This window comes from Camelus ferus, chromosome 19 (assembly GCF_009834535.1).
Source record: "Camelus ferus isolate YT-003-E chromosome 19, BCGSAC_Cfer_1.0, whole genome shotgun sequence".
In the NCBI taxonomy this organism is placed as follows: Eukaryota; Metazoa; Chordata; class Mammalia; order Artiodactyla; family Camelidae; genus Camelus; species Camelus ferus.
The window spans coordinates 18,407,285-18,424,448 of NC_045714.1; the positions used below are offsets into that span (position 1 = coordinate 18,407,285).

Sequence of the window (17,164 nt, forward strand, 5' to 3'; positions counted from 1 at the left end):
TACCCCACGGGGAAAGACCCACCACTGCTGTTTCCGGAACCTTAGGAGGTGGAGAGCGCAGACTCTGGGGTCTTGCTGGCCTGGGTGGGGAGCTCAGCACACTGCTGGCGTGGGGACACGGTGTTCTCATCTGTACAGTGGGGACGCTTCCCTTTACAGAGCTGTTGTGAGGAGGGACAGAACACCCTGCGAGCACGCAGCAAGGGGCCTGGGACAGGGAAGCTCGAGCCACTGCTGGCACCCTCAAATCCTGGCAGCGCCTCCATGAAGAGCGGGGTCCCCTCCCTTTGAGCCTTAGTGACCTGCCACTAAGACACAGGGGTGGTAGATGTGATCTGCTTGACTCCGAAGGCTAGGTCGTGGAAGGAGCTACGGCGTGTCCCTCTGTCTCTCTCTCTCTCTGTGTCTCTGGGTCTCTCTCTCTCCCACTTGCTCTTGGAGCCAAACAACTATGCTGAAAGGCAGCTCGGTCCCATAAAGAGGTCATTTATAAGTGTTCTGGGCAAAATCTCAGCTGAAGTTCCCCTAGCATCAACGGCCGGACGAGCAGGTGAGCACGCCTTCTCGATGCTTCCGGTCCCGCCCCCCCTGTGACGCCAACCACATGAGAGACCTCCGGGGGGAGCTGCCCACTGGGCCCGGTCAAACCCCAGGACCATGAGAGATAATAACGAATGACGGCAGTCGTTCCGTGCTGCTAAGTTTGGGTGGCTCGTTATTTAGCAGTAGAAAATCTGAACATTTAGGGAGCAAACCCTGTAACTACACCCAGAGGCGAACCAGATACGACCCCTATCTTCAAGAGGGTCTCAGCCCAGGTGGGAAGTGGCAAGTGCTAAGCCTGGAAATTGAAGTTGAGAGCAGAGAGCATGGGGGGGGGGGGCCTTGAATGCCAAGGCAAGGCACTTGGGTTTTATGATGGAAAGGGCAGAGAAGCCTTGGGACAGACTGAGCAGCTCTCAGAAAGCTGTTCTGCAGGAAGATATGAGACAGGAAGGAAGCGGGCAGGGCACCGCTACTGAAGGAAGGGCACAGCAGTTAACACCAGGATAGCGGAGATTCAACTCCCCGGAGGCCTTGAGGCCCAAGATGGCGGGAGGTTTGACTTCCAGTGGCCCTCGAGCTTCATTACATGCTGACTGTAATACATTAGCATGGTGAGTTGCGCTCCCGCGGGCGCCATGACGGTCCTGAGGCTGACCATAAAAGGTCAGCAAGCGGGTGACGGCCCAGCTCCTGGGAATCCCAGCCCTTCCCCCAGAGTAGCTGGACTAGCCCTCCCACTTGTTACCGAGCCCATAAAAACCAACGGCCCCTGCACCTCGTGGCCGCCCTCCCTTCTGAGATGACCTGCACCTGGTCTATGGAGTGTGGACCTACTTTTATTTTAAACTAAGCACCCCCCCCCCCACAGCTAGTGGCCTTTCTCTTGCCTTCGGCAACAGCCTGCTCTCTGTCTATGGACTATGTATCTCTCTGAATAAATCTACCTTTACTCAAATGAAAAAACCAACCCTGTAACTATAAATTCACTGCCCACCACCTTCCAGACCCCATGTCCCAGGAAGGTGGCGGCTCTCGCAGGTGGTGAGTGAGGTTCGGGGGGGACCCACTTACCGAGCAGGGGAGCGTGAAGGGCTTGGTGGGCGTGGTGAAGCTGGCACTGCGGATGGGGTCGGGGTCCTGGCCGTCGTTCCACTGAGCCAGGAGCGCGTCCCGGGACACAGTCACCCCCGCTGCCCTGAGCGCGTCCTCCACTGCGCTTTCCACTGAGTAGTTGTTGATGCAGGTGATGGTGGAGGTGGGTGGGTGCTGCACCAGGTGGATGTGGGAGCCCCGCACGCCGATGCTCAGGAGCATCTCCACCGTTGTGTACGTGTCAATTGTGTTCCCGTAGACAATGACATGCCCTAGAAGAGGGGGTGACATGCTAAGATACGTAGTTTAAAAAAAAAACCCAACAACCTTATTAGTCAAAGGCTCATAATGCTGAATTGCTCCCTGTAACCCTCTCATTTTTTTTCAGCTGCGGGAAGCCAGCGGTGTTCCCTAGCAACGGCGACCAAGATGATTTCGTAAAGAATTGGCACAAAACATCCCACAAAGTAGTCAAGTACTTTTAACACAGAAGTAGGCCATTCATTTATGTTCCTGTAATTTGAAAGTTGAAATTATGCTAAATGAAACTGTCTAGAATAAAAACCCTTTATCTTGTTTTTGTTCCCTGTTTGCTATACTCATTAAGGAAAAAGTAATTGCAAAAGTTTGCAATAAATACGAGTTCTTTCTAAGGGATGAAAACGATGACGGTAAGAAAAAAATTAGTCCTGTAGGTGATGGTACAGATATTTTAATACGTAATTGTTAAGTCATGTCGACTTCAAGGAAAGTTTGCCCTTTTTTGAGAACTAAAGACTTGCACATTCTGCTTGTAATAGACAATTTTATAAAGATTCAAATTCTGATTTTTGGGATATAAATTGTCAAAACCTAACAAAGGAGACTGCAGGGTGTCCTTCTGGTAAGTGAAAATAAAAATCACAAAATAATCTTGAAAGATTTCCCCTGTGTAAGAGCATTTTGTTGGTAACACTCTATGCCATTTCTTTATCTCTCTTAGAAATACTACAGAAGATAGGAGATATGCTCTTGTACAAATTATGTAAGCTTTAAGACCACTGACCCTATTAAAATGAGGGAGATGTGCCATATGATATTTTTGACATTGAATTGGTATTATTACCTTTTCACTAGAAAAGAAACAGTAGACTCACGTTTCAAGCAAGCCGTAACAATTTTACCGCAAAATGATGGGTTTGTGAGTCTCTCTCTTTTCTCCCGTTTATGAAACGGTATGAAAAGGAATTTTACAAGACAAAATAAATGGCAAGTGTATTTATTCAACTGGGTGGAATAAATTATGCAAAAATCTCTTTCTGTCCAAAACTGAAAGGAAGTGTAATGGCTCATCTTATTTGCTTAGAAGAAGAGGAACCAGAATAGCTTTCAGGTCGCTTCCCTGAGGGCGAGCGCATCCAGGAAGTGCTCCCATAATTCCCGGGGCCCAGATGTGGGTGCCCGGCCCCTCCGTCCTGCCCTCGCTAGGGCGCTCCGGCTCTGTGGCAGCGGTGCCGCTCTGTTCGGATGCGGCCGCCAGCCCCGCGCGGCGCGCTGCGTGTTCCTTCGGCTGAAAGAGCCACCATTTTGCTTAAATTACCGAAGCTGCCACCTGCTGCGACGCGCGACTCTCGGCTGGCTGCCGCAGCACAGAGCCAGCCCCCACAAGAGTCCACACGTGAGCCTGAAACTGTCCGAGGCGTGAGGTCTTCTGCCCCTTTAAAATATGCACGCAAAAACAGTATTCATTCCCAGTGACACAGATCCAAGCACTGAGGCCCCAGGCAACTCGGAGTTTAATATTCTTCCGGTCCCCTTCATGGGAGCTTCTCACAACTGTCCTGTGAGATGGGCATTTCCCCTGTGGGCTCACAGAAGCCCAGGCGCTGCGGTGCTGCTGCAGTTTGGAGAGCTGTATTTGGAGAGCCACAGACTGCAGGCAGCTGGAGAGGAGGATGCTTTCAATTCAAAACGTAATATATTTCATAAAACCTCTGATAGCGAAATTAGATGTTTACTTACAAGTATGCTAACTTCTAAATAGTTTTGTCTATCTTTAAGTTTAATTGGAAACAACTCCCCCCTCCCAAATGTGTAACTGTCAGCTGTTGTCACGATAATGCTGCATAACAAAGTACCCCAAAACAATGCCAGACAGCATACGCCTGTGCAAGTGGGCTCACACATCTGTGGGTGGGCTGATACTGGCTGATCTGGTCCAAGCTGTGGTGGGGTCAGGCCTGCACCATATGTCTCGAATCCTCTGTGGACCAACTGATACCCGAGGCATATTCTATCCAGGGGGCCGTGCAGGAGCAGAAGGATGCCACTGCTCAGGCAGCCTTCAAGCCTCTCCTTGAAGACATGACATCCACTAACCAAATCCACTAACCATTAACCAAAGCAAGTCCTGCAGCCATGCCCACACCCAGGGGAGGGGTATGGATATTTGCTGAACAATAGTCCAAAGTCACAGTGATACTGGGCACACAGCAAGTAGATGCCTATGTGATGTCATGAAACTTTTCCCCCTAAACATGTTTTAGATGATTATTTACTTACATTCTCTCATTACCCACAAAACAGAAGAATTTTGGGATAACTTTTTTACTACATAAATAAGAACACATCACAGGTCAAATCACATCCCTCCACAAGCCTGATGCAACAGAGTCAGCCTATTACTCTTTGCCAGTGTGATCCCTTTTCTTTCAAACGTTTCCACTCTGTGTGGGGCTATCACATTGTGACAGTTGGCTGGATCTGGGGCTGAATCAAGAAGGAAGATGGAAAGGAAAGGAAATGGAGAAAGAAAGGGAGGGCAGAGAGAGAACTGACAGGGCCTCAGAGAGACGGATCTCCTTCGATCGCTGGCTCAGAGCGAGAAGAAAGAGTTTAAATATAGGTGAATAAAGCTGAATCAGAACTGCCAGGGGGCATGGTCCAGGCACATGCATTTTCATAAGTAACCCAAATAAATCTTGGACATGTGGGGGGAAAAAAAACAGGTGAATGAGATCATCTGTCTCACTTATATTTATTTTTTAGATTCCACCTACACGTAATAGTAAAGCGTATTTGTCTTCCTCTGTCTGACGTACTTCACTTCGTATGATCATCTCTGAGTCCATCCATGTTAATGAAAAAAGGAGGTAGGTGAAAGACAGTGGTTGCGGGGTGAGGGCGGGGGTGGGCGAAGTGGGCCGTGAACAGCAACAGGGCAAAGGGCTCGGTACGGGCGGCGCTGGGCCTGACAGTGTGTCCCAGCCCAGGTGGACGAGCCTGGTGGCTGGGGTCCCCCTGGCGCAGAGCGTCCTAATGGCTGTCGGGGCTGGGGTGGGGCGGGGGTGAGGGCGGCCCCAGGGTCTGCGGGACCCATGGCATCTGTTCACCCACAGCAGGCTTTAAGAGGTCAGACAATGTCAGTTCATTAAAGATTAATTAGTCGACGCATTTCCACCACTTAGGTGCTTTGTACCTCTCCGAGTCTTTGCAAATATTTAGAAGGAGGTGACACGTTGCAGGGGCTTCCTTCATCTTCCTGGGGTATCGTCTGCTTTCTTTGGAAGCTTCCATGAATAGATGGAAGAAATAGGGTGGAAAAGCTGAAGCTTTCCCCTGGATGTTGGTTTTCTGTTCAAAGATCTGGTCACTGTCTTCTCTGCAGCTCAGTTTATTTAATGAATAAGAAACAACCAGTTTTGGGGGGGAGGGGGTGGGAAGGGAACTAGCTCAGTGGTAGAGGGCGTGCTCCATGCACGAGGTCCTTGGTTCAACCCTCAGTACCTCCGCTAAAAAAAGGAAAGAAAGAAATGAGTTTCTGCACTTGATCTGAGAGGTGACGGGGGAAAGCGTGGGCTGCCCTACTTTGAAATGGCAAATGAGAACTGATGATGAGAACAGTCTGGGTGCATTTTCAAAAAAGGGATAATGGAATCTAACCACGGCAGTTTGCATGGGAAGCCAATCTTTGTTGCTCCTCCTAGGGAATAAATTATGCATTACTGAGATTGCAGATCTGAATCGGGAAGCAGAGTGCAAGGAGGGCAGGTTAAAAAGACGACCAGTGTGAAAGCTCCCGGAATTGAAGTTGGCAGGAAGAGCACCCGGGCATTCTCTCACGTGAACCTGCAGCGACCTAGGAGGCAAGGCGTGCAAGGGCGCCTCCAAGAGGGAAGAGGGGCTTCGCGGCGACAGCCCAGCTGGGGAGGAAGAGGGGACAGGATGATTCATAGCACCACCTCGCGAGCTGGCAAGTCTCCACCTCAGGCTGCAAAAGCACTGAGACCTGCCACTGGAACATTGGCATAAAGGCGACGGTGGTGCTTTTGCTCTCTGCCACCTGCTCGCTGAAGGTGCGGGTGACTACGCCATTCACACCAGCGACTTGGACTGCGGGACCGCCAAAAGGAGGCAAGCATACGAGAGGTAGAGATGAAGGGTTCTCCAGGAAGAAAACCATCAATTGAAAAGACGAGACGAGAAAGGTTTCCTGGTCTGCTATTCTGGGCAGGAAATCACATCTCAAGAGGATAAGAAATAAACTTAGGATTTATGCACACAGATATTAATAAGAGTTTTCCTTCATTGTCACTATATTTTTAAGAACAGAGAAAACAAGAATTATATACTACATTTTGTAATTTATGTATTTTAAATTATTTCTAAGTATGTATATTTATATATTCCATTGTACTTTAGTGAAGAATTATATTTCCTTTTCCATTTCAAAAGAAACAGTGATTATGTATGATCAGAACAGGAATATGAGACAAGTTTCATTATGCTCAAATTGAGGACAGAGAGGTTAATACTGAGCTTCAGGTCACACAGCAGAGGATGGTACAGCAGAATCAGACCTGCCCACTCTGATCTCAGAACCAGTGTGCACACCACTACACTATATTTGCAGATGAATGAACATGTTCCCTTAAAAAAAAAAACCTCTAATTGGCATTTTATCTGTATAATTAACTTAAGCAAATAACCAGATAATGAAAGGATTTTAAATAGATATCACAGAATATTAATAAATAGTGAAATAAACACTCACTTAAAAACATATTATGTCCAAGAATAGACCAGCAAATACTCTTTTTATTTTTGTATAAGTCAGAGCATAAGATTTCTATGACCCAAACCTGACCTGTCCATTTTGCTCTACCAAACAAAAAGGGAGAATGTATTAGATATAGCAGGACAAAGACTTTGTTCGGTGATTCATGCACCAGAATTTTCATGTTATACTTTTCTTACAAACATATTTTAACAAGGCAGTAAACTGTATTTAGCTAAAGATGAAAATGATTGCTCCATTTGGGGCCATTAAGGCAGTGTTTTTTACTTTCACCCTACTTTTCATTTTCATGGCAAGTACGGAGGTACTAGCAGATGAATTTCAATCAGTTTCAGTTAATGCCGAAAACCATCATGATGTTAGTAGGGTTCTGCATGAAGCCCCATCTCAACCCTCCAGGTTTTGCTTGCAGTTGAAAGCCAGTGACGTCAGCTGGGCTCCAGGGTACTGGAGTGGTCCTCATAGTTTAGGACAATTTGCATCTACAAACCCCTCCAACTCCAGAGCCCCCGTAACAATTTCCTTCAGACTGGATGAATTCCATCACAGAAGAACTGTCTCCCCTTTGGGAGCAGAGGAAGGCATGACAGAATAGAGACCGTGGTGGGGAGTGGTGTCACTCTCCCCGCAGGTCCCTGCGCGTTCTCAGGGGCAGAAATTCAGAGGACAGCCAACCGCCTCCTAGTGACCGCCCATGGTTTCTGCTAGCCAGCATCTGTCTGTCCTTCTAGAACAATCCCTCCACTGTCCTCAGCAAACAAGCCCCTCCTCTCGAGTCCCTGTGCTTCGAAGTGAGGCTTGGAGTTTCCCAGGGTTTGGGGTGTGATTCCCACCAGATGGACGGGAATGGACATTCCACCCAGTCACAGTCAGTGAGACACGGGATTTTTTTCTCAGAGTCTGGGAGAAGGGCTCTGCCCTCAGCTCCCTCCCGCTGACCCCACCCTGAACTATCGAGAAAAAGGAACATTAGCCCTGAGGGAGCAAAAGCTGACTGTCATGAGAAATGCCCGCCTTCTTTCTGGAGTAATTAGGAAGGAGGGCTGACAGGCGGAGCGGTGGTGATGGATGTGAGGACAAAGCCCTGCTCCTCGTTTTCATCAACTGCCCACTTCTGGTTTCCAGCTTCAGACACCATCAGCCCATAAGGGACCTGGACGTAAGCTAGACGGCTGCGCCGGCAGGACCACCGAATGGATCAAAGGTGGCTCCTCCCAGCGCTGCACTGTGTACGCGGCTGCCCCGCCTCCACTGGCCACTGCCGTCTCCCTAATCCATCCTTACCAATGCCTTTCTCTCTACAGCCATGAGTGCCACAGGTGAGGAGGTCTACCTTCCTCCAGGGCTGTCTTATGCAAGCCTCACCCCCTGCTCCCCATCCTCTAAAAGGTCACGCGCTGAACCTGGTCTGAGGTCCTCCACCACCTCTCCCACTACTGCCCTTCACAGAGTCTGCCTGGCCCAAGGTGACAGGTCATTGTCTTTGGATACAAATCAAACTCCCTCAACCTCCTCTTTAAGGCTGAACGCAAACCCTCCCTTCTTGGGGAAGCCTTCTCCAAATTCTGCGGCCTCCAAGGCTCCCACTCAGGCCACAGTGCCTCTCTGGAACCAGACTGGTACCTGGTGTGCCCAGATCCCCGTGCACCATCCCCAGGACGGCGGGGGCTGAGGCCGACAGTCTGGCGAACCTTCCGTGAACAGCAACAACACATGTGGCAGCAGAAGCAGCCACGAGTACAACCACAGCCTACGCGTAGGAGATGCTGTCTGTCCTGAACTGCATGTGTAAAACCTTATCTAATCCTCACAGCAACCCACGAGAGGGAGATATCTGGACTGGGACTAATTAAATTCAAGTCTGAACATGAGTCTAATGATGAAAAAGCTACACAGAAAAAGAGCTTCCTCAAGGCAGGAAGTTAACGTTTTTCTTCCCAGTTTTCCTTACATGACAAGTCACTGAAAAGGGCCACTACCCTGAGCTGAATTAACTTGGCTGAGTCACTTTCTCAGATGCCTCCAGCATCTGAGTGTTTAGGCCACCTACCTGGGAGGTGCCCTGGAGGTGTCATTAAGCATTGGACCCAGGGAAAACAGCCTACATTTAAGACAAGAAACTAACTCCTACAGACTTCTTCCCCTGGCTGTTCAGTGCACAAAGGCAGGCACGCAGGGGTTTTGTGCAATGGCTAATGCAAGACATTCTTAACTCTTGCAAAAGCATTTCCCTTTAAGTGGACACCAGACCATCACTAGCTTTGATGACCAGTCAAAGCAACAAATAGCACTAATGCTCTTCCCCATCCGAAAACCAAGAGCCTCTTGCTTTGGGATTTCTAAATTCTCTGCCATGAACATTCAACCTTAAGAACTTGCATTGCCACTTTCAAAGGCCCTTTTCTTGGTCAAAATGGTCCTTAATCCTAACATTCAAAACAGCCAACATTCCGATTAAAACACTGCATTGTAACAGGATTGGACACAGTCTTAAGACATGATGTCTACGTTGTATTGAACTGTTCATTGGCGTTTGTGCTTTCAGCGAGTTTAAGTTACATTTTGAAGTCTGGACTTGATGAAATGGTAATGATTGGTCACAAACTGTATGGATAAAAGCAGGGTTCTGCAGACAGGGACTCATCCCCTATTTTTAGAAATAAAGTTTTATTGGAACACAGCCATGCCTGTTCATTGACATTCTGTCTGGGGCTACCTTCTTGCTACAACAGCAGAGCTCGGTAGTCAGGACAGAGACCACATGGCCTGCCAAGTCTATCTATGGAAAAAGTCTGCTGACCCCCAGATCAGAGAATTCCCTAAGTGTACTTAGGTCATAGGGCAGTGGTTAAAGAATGACTAAAATGTTGAAACATGTTTAAACACACACAGATGCAAAACTGAAAATAATACCAAGTTATAATGCAAACATTAAAATCCTTTGACAAGTTTTCAATCTGCATTTCTGACATGTATCTACATATCCCACATCTGCCCAAAGGTTCCAGGCCCAGCTGGTTTTATGGGTGAGTTCTGACCAACTTCTAGGTTACACAAAGTATTTCTGACCCCAGAAAAATATGGAAAGCTTCCCCAAAACCCTTTGTGAGGCTAGCATTCCCTTGATTGCAAAACCTTGAAGTCAAGCATAAAAGAGAAAACAGGCCAATCTCACTTGTGAATTTAGATGCAAATTGCCTACAAGTATTAAGCAATTGAATTCAGCAATGTATTGAATGTCCTTTGATATGTAGTTTTGATTTTTAATGAAGCAAATGTAGGAACTTGACAAAAAGTTAACTCATGCCTAAATCATCCACCAAAAAAATCAGAAGGAATGTATTTAATTTTAATAGATTAATTATAGTAAGTAATATAATTAAATTATATTTAAATAAACACATTAAATAAAGTAATACATTAATTTTATATATCGGTCCCCACACTCCAGACACTTTGTGATTTTTCCATCCCTGGACTGAACTGAAGGTCTGGGTCAGAAGCCCAGCCCAGAACAGGGGGTCACATAACCCAACCAAGTTGCTGATCCTGTCTGCACTTTCGATAAAAGAAAGGGGCTGCAGTGAGTCTCATCTCAAAAACTCAACTCCCAAGTTTCAATTAACACAAACAGGCAGCCAGGCCCTGTTCTGGTTATTTTACTGGTCAAATAATTTCCGCTAATCCCAGCAATAGAGAGGAAGATGCTCGAGAAAGCACTTTTGAGTGGCAGAGGCACTTACTTGCTCAAATGTTTTACTCTCTCGCTTGGATTCAGAGAGAGGCATGGAACCCGAATACGTGCGTTTGTGGGAAGGACTGAGCTGGCACAGCGAGGAGAACAATGGATGCTGAAAGAAAAGAGCCCTTCCGACTCAGACCTTTCTTTTTCTTCCTAGGTCTTTTCAAAAGCTCCACAAAAGGAGGCATATTTTCCATATAATTGCTAAACATGTTTGCTTATTAAATTATTCTTTAATTAGTTAATGATTTTAGCCATGCTTTGCTCTTCAGATATTCATTTTGTGTAATAAAATAATTATAGATAATTAAACTATCTCAAGCTTTTTTCTTTCCCCCAGCAAACATGCTGGGTATCCAAAAATGACAACAAGTTGTAAATTAATCTGGAAAACAAAGCATGACAGATGAATGATTTGGTTGGAATTAATTAGGCACTAATTATATACTGGAACTAGACAAAGAATGAGACTCATTATAAGCATAAAACACGATTCTGAAAAGATGCACAGTTACCAGCATCCTTACCTTCTGCGGTGATGGAGTTATTCCTTATCCAAGTCAGGGCCCTTAAGCAATCTTCTTCGTCGTTGAGGGTGAAATGATTGCAGGGAACTGGACCGGTGTACCTCCGTCGACTGCTGTCCAGAACCTCTCTGTTCGTTGGGTGTTGGCTAATATCAGCCCCTGTAGGGCATGGGACCTGAGGTGTGTTACAGAGCAACACTTAGTTCAGAGGTAACAGGTAAGCACTTACAGAGCAATAAATCAAGTGATAAAAATTAACATAGCAATGCCCCGGTACTGGTGTGCTTTTTCCTGTCTCCAGATATAATCAGGTCTTCACTGAAAAAAACCAAATGGGTGGAATGACCACTCGGAGTCAATTCGCAGAAGACATTTGCCCTGGTCATCTAATGCTGCGTAACAAATGATTCCAAAGCTCAGTGGTGCAAACCACCGTTCAACAGGCTCAATGTCTGTACATTGCAGGACTGGGACAGTGTGATGCACACCAGAAATTGACACATTGTAACTGACTGCACTTCAATTTAAAAAACAAAACAAAACAAACAGGCTCAGAGATTCTGTAGGTCAGGAATTCAGACAGGGCAAGGTGGGGCAAGTTTGTCTCTGTTTCACGATGTGGGAGGCCTCAGTTGGGAAGACTTGAAGGCTGGGGGTGACTTGATGGCTGGGGGCTGGAACCTCCTGGAGATAAACTCTCAATCTTTTTTCCTTCCCCAAGAAAACATGCTGGGTATCTTTTTTAAATGTGAAGCCATCACTATAGGTCTAGCGGATGGCGCTGGCTGTGGGCTGGCACCCCCTGGGGTCGCTGGCCAGAATACCACATGTGGCCTCCCCACGGGACTTGAGCTTCCTCACAACACGGTGGCTGGGCTCCCAGGCATGTGTCCTTAGAGGGGGCAGAAGTCCAGAGAGCGCCACATTCTTCTCTAACTTAGCCTTGGAAGCCCAGCAGAGCCTCTCCTGCCATATTCTATTCACGGAGGTCACCCTAGAGGCCTGCCTGGAGTCAAGGAGATGGAACCCAGAATCCACCTGTTGTGCAGGAGTGGTGAGATCATGGAAGAGTACATGGAACTGGATTGGATGTGGCCAGTTTGGGTAAAAACCATGTGTACAGAAGCAATTATACCAGGGGGTGAAATTCAAGTGTATACAGGGCCCAGGAAGAAAAGAAAGTGGGCTACTATTTACTCGTGAAAATTACAGCATTATTCTCCACTTTGTCAAAGAATGTTCTCTCTTTCTCTCAACACAGAGCCTTCCCACTGCTCCCGCACTTTTGACGCAGACGGGAGCGCAGACAGAAACCGTCCTCCGCTAGGGAGGCGGCCGTGCAAGCACGATGAAGGATGAGGCCGACACCCGTCCTGGTTGCCAGGGAGACCGCGGCTACCCAGAGGGCCGGCCTGGCCAGAGCACTCCGCTGTGACTCCACTCCAACCAGTGGTCGCCAGGGTGGAGTGTGGGTTCGGGCGGGGCTCGATCTGATTTCTCAAGAAATGCCAGCTACTTGGACTTTTTCTACGGGGGCTCCTGATTTTTTAATTATTTGGTTCAAATTAAAACCAAACAAGCAGATGCCACTGTGGAAGCCAAGTCAAATGGCACAGCGGCGTGAGTTTGCCCAGTGGCCCCCACGCCGCCCCTCCGGTTTGCTCGCGGTGGCCAGGTGGAGATTTGGGGAGATAATGAGGCTGGAACCCAGAGCAAGACTCGCAGGCAACTGGGTCTCTGCTGGAAGCCCGGCGCCAGCCGTCCTGCGTGCTCGTGGTGTGAGGCCGGGGCCCGGGGCAGGACTCGCTCTGCAGCTGTGGTGCAGCAGGGACTGACACCGGTGCAGGGGCAGGTCCTCCTCTCCTGACCCGCGCAGGCAATGCTTTCTTGCACTGGGGAGGCGTGAATGCTGCCTGGGCAGGAACACGTGCGGCTTCACTGAACCCCAGGTGATGTCTGGAAAACTTGGTTACATCCTTTCTCAATAGAGATGGTAAAGTCTCGGTACATGGCTGTGCTGTATTGAATTCAGCTTCAGATGGGACTACAACCAAAATGCAGAATCGATTTTTAAAAGATGGACGTCCCTGCTCCATAAAGAAGCTGCAGGGGGAGGGTGTTGCTCAGTGGTACAGTGCATGCTTAGCATGCATGAGGTTCTGGGTTCAATCCCTAGGACCTCCATTAAAATAAATAAACCTAATTACCTCCCCCCGAAATAATTTAAATATAATTTTATACTAAGGGACAACCCAAAAGTAGTGATCACTTACTACAACTAAAACTGTGGAGGTTAAAAAAATACTCTCATTAGCACTATAATTTGTTTAGCAACATCACACTAAAATTTTGGAATTATTATCCACTACTTACCATAAAGCAGTCCACTGAGGATTTTGATGAATGTTTTAAAGTGCACAATATTGACTACTGAGCTTTGGAGATTTGAAACTTGATCAGAACTACAGTAAGTGTTACAGTATAAAATAAAATAAAATTGAGGTAATATTACGCCAGTTTAGTAAATCATGCTTTAACAAATCAGGAAAAGTCCTTGCAGAAAAAGGCAAGACTGAAGAACTAATTGAGAGCTTTCAATTTAGAAAACTTTCAATGAATTATCATGCCAAACAGTGAGTGTTTAGATTAAAAAACAAGGAAGAATGTTCATCAATAGATGACTGGATAAAGATGTGGTATATTTATACAATGGAATACTACTCAGCCATAAAAAAGAATGAAATAATGCCATTTGCAGCAACATGGATGGACCTGGAGATCGTCACTCTAAGTGAAGTAAGCCAGAAAGAGAAAGAAAAATACCATATGAGATCGCTCATATATGGAATCTAAAAAAAGAAAAAAGGATAAAGAGGACACTAATGAACTCATCTACAAAACAGAGACAGAGTTGTAGACAGTAAGCAATCTTATGGTTACTGGGGGAAAGGGGCTGGGAAGGGATAAATTTGGGAGTTCGAGATTTGCAAATGTTAACCACTATATATAAAAGTAGATGAAAAACAAATTTCTTCTGTACAGCACAGGGAACTATATTCAATACCTTGTTAAAACTTTTCATGAAAAAGAATATGAAAACGAATATATGTATGTATATGCATGGCTGGGACATGATGCTGGATGCCAGAAACTGACACATTACAACTGACTGTACGTCAATTAAAAAGAAACAAGGAAGAGAAGGAAAATAAGGAAACGGAATTAGGTCAGAAACAAAAATGAGCTTTCTACAGTCCTGACACTGCATTCTCATAACCCATCTAATTCTCCTGTGATCTTAAGTGTGTGGAGTTGGTTTTGTACATTTCTAAACTATAAAGAATTAGAGAAAATAAAGGAAAATTAATGGGCTAATATAGTTTTCATAATCACACAATGGCATTTTCACAAAATAGGCAAAATTGGAGCTAGGATTTTAAATCCCACAGCTAATTAATTTGTCCACAAAGAGTTTAGCAGAATTCAATAAATCAAAAAGGATCTACGGGGAAAAAATATTATGTCACCAACGAAGGGAGGGTATGAAGTTTAACAGGAGGGCATGGCTTTAACGGAGAAGCGCCATCGGCGCTGGCTGTTCAAACTAGAGAGTCCTCTGCTACCAATCAACCTGGCACCAATTTGGGACTGGAGAGAAGCAGACGGCTTTTCAACCATTCCATCGGATGATTCAGGACTGCCTGAGCAGTGCTAGCACTGCTTTGGGGAGCCCCTTGGCTGCTCTGTTTTCCTGGGCAAGTTAACATGACAGCAGGGGCTGCTGGTGGCACATTCTGTCTCCTTTTCTTTCTTAGCAACAGACTCCTGGGACTTATGCCCGCTTGGAACATTTCCCAACTCACGACCTAAGAGATGGTCAAGAGAGTCCTTGGGCAGTGGGGAGCTGGTGGAAGTGGAGGATGTGAAAATTCATTTTATTCTAGTTTTTCCTCCTTCTTGCTTCTTGCAAATGAAATGGCTGGAGCCACAGCAGCTACCACAAGATGCTGAGGATGGAAACCACATGTCAGATATGGACAAGGTACCTCAGCCTTAGTGCACCTCGGTTCCCTCCTCTGTGGAATGGGGATGGAAGTGGCGCAGAGCTCAGGGTGTCACTGCAAGGGTGACGTCAGTGAACACACACGTGGCACGAGGCTAGCACTCGATCGGGGTCAGTTGCTTCTGCCCCTCCTTGGCACCACAGCACCACCTGCTCACTGTCCCCGGGGCCCTGATCTTCCCTCCTAGGGGAGGCCCTGACCCTTAGGAAGTTGTTTCTCAGGATGAGTGAGCGCTGTGGTCCCATCACTTCTGGTGTCTGTAGCATATCTGCATCCCAGGCCCCACTGCCCAAGTCCATTCACTTCTACACGAAAACCCTTCACATATTTGAGGACGGCCACCCGGAGCCTTTGCCCCCCGGCTAAACATCTGGGGTGACCTTGAGTCCCTGGAGGGGTTTCTGCTCATACTTACGTGTGATGCCCAGAAACGCACACCACACTCCAGGTGGACCGTTGCTCTGGGACACAGCCCCTGGCACAGCCGCGTGCAGCACAGAACAGGCCCGCGACCTCCGCGCCGTCGTCACGATTTCACCCTCTGTTGGCACCTGCGCTCTTATACCCCTCGGACGTTCTGCTTCGCTGGGTGTGAGTGTTGCTGCCTCTCCTGCCAGCTGCTTGACGCGCTTGGCGCCTTCTGCTGGTGCACGTGTAAGTATCTCTTCACTCTTCGGCTTTGGGCGTGGTGGTTTTTGTACACCTCTTTTACTTTTATTTTGCTGTTGTTAGATATACTGTGGTTGTATTTTCTTTTTTTTTTTTTTTTTAGTGTTTTCAAACTTTTTAAAAAAATTTTTTAAAAATTGAAATATACTCAGTTTACAATGTTGCATCAATTTCTGGTGTTACAACACAGTGATTCATTTAAACACACGCATACATATTCCTTTTCATATTCTTTTCCATTATAGCTTATTACAAGGTGTTGAATATAGTTCCCCATGCTATACAGTAGGACCTTGTTGTTTATCTATTTTATACACAGTACTTAGTATCTGCAAACCCTGAACTCCCAATTTATCCCTTCCCACTTCCTTAAACCCCTGGTAACCACAAGTTTGTTTTCTTCATCTGTGAGTCTGTTTCTGTTTTGTAAATATGTTTATTTGTCTTATTTTTTTAGATTCCACATATAAGTGATCATATGGTATTTTTCTTTCTCTTTCTGGCTTACTTCACTTAGTATGACAATCTCCAGGCCCACCCATGTTGCTGCAAATGGCATCATTTCACTCTTTTTTATGGCTGAGTAGTATTCCATTGTATGTATGTACCATATCTTCTTTATCCAGTCATCTGCCAGTGGACATTTAGGTTCCTTCCATGTCTTGGCTACTGTAAATGGTGTTGCTATGAATGAACACTGTATTCCTCTTGCATTCTGAAGTCCGTGTAAGAAGAGACTTTTGGTCTTTTAAAACCACGACTCCCACTGCTATGACTGTTGGTTTATGCCATGATACGTTCACACTTAAGCACTGCAGCTGTTTACTTCCTTTCCTTCCCTTTGATTACATTAAAGATGTTTTCTTCCATTTCATCTTTGGTTTTTGGATGGCGAGTTTATTTATGCTGCTCAAAAGCATGCTTTAGCCATACTCCCTCTAAATATAAGCATCAAGACTGAAACACTGCCTTGGGTTTCCTCGTTTAAGACACTTCACATGCCTCCCCAACTACCTCTCTTTCTATTTTCAACAATTTGGTTTTGTTAGATTACTTTAGATTAAGATTCATTAGTTCCTATCTTGCATTTATTCTCAGATTTATTAAAATGATTTAGATTACCTTTTAAATTGTTGGTGGTGCTTGCCACGTGTCCTTTTATACTATTGGGAATTTTTCTTTTCTGTCTCCTTTATTCAGAGCGGGAATTAAAGAACACGGAAGACCCTTTTTCTCAGGCTTTGCTCACAAAGAACAGCTTCCTGCCATCCGCCAACAGGAGAGAACTCGGTGGGCATGTCCTTATTGAATCACCCATTTTCTTCAAAATTCTGTGTGGCCAGTTTCATTTTCTTAAGCCATTTAATGCTGGAGAGGTCATTTTTTGACCCTTGCCTTATTTCTGTTCTTCTGTTGGTAATCTGCTATTTTCCTCTTGAAGTTTGCTGATTTTTTCCCCCTATCATTC

The 17,164-nt window shown here is 46.2% G+C and overlaps 1 protein-coding gene across 1 annotated transcript in view; it reads right to left on the reverse strand.

Annotated features, from left to right (window-relative positions):
* Positions 1-17,164, reverse strand: part of CFAP61 (cilia and flagella associated protein 61) — a 257,985-nt gene that overhangs the window by 73,134 nt on the left and 167,687 nt on the right. The window contains exons 21-22 of the mRNA XM_032461749.1: positions 10,964-11,138; positions 1,618-1,910 (exon numbers count right to left, since the gene is read on the reverse strand). Of these exons, the coding sequence (XP_032317640.1) occupies positions 1,618-1,910; positions 10,964-11,138 (468 nt within the window). The remainder of the gene's footprint in view (positions 1-1,617; positions 1,911-10,963; positions 11,139-17,164) is intronic.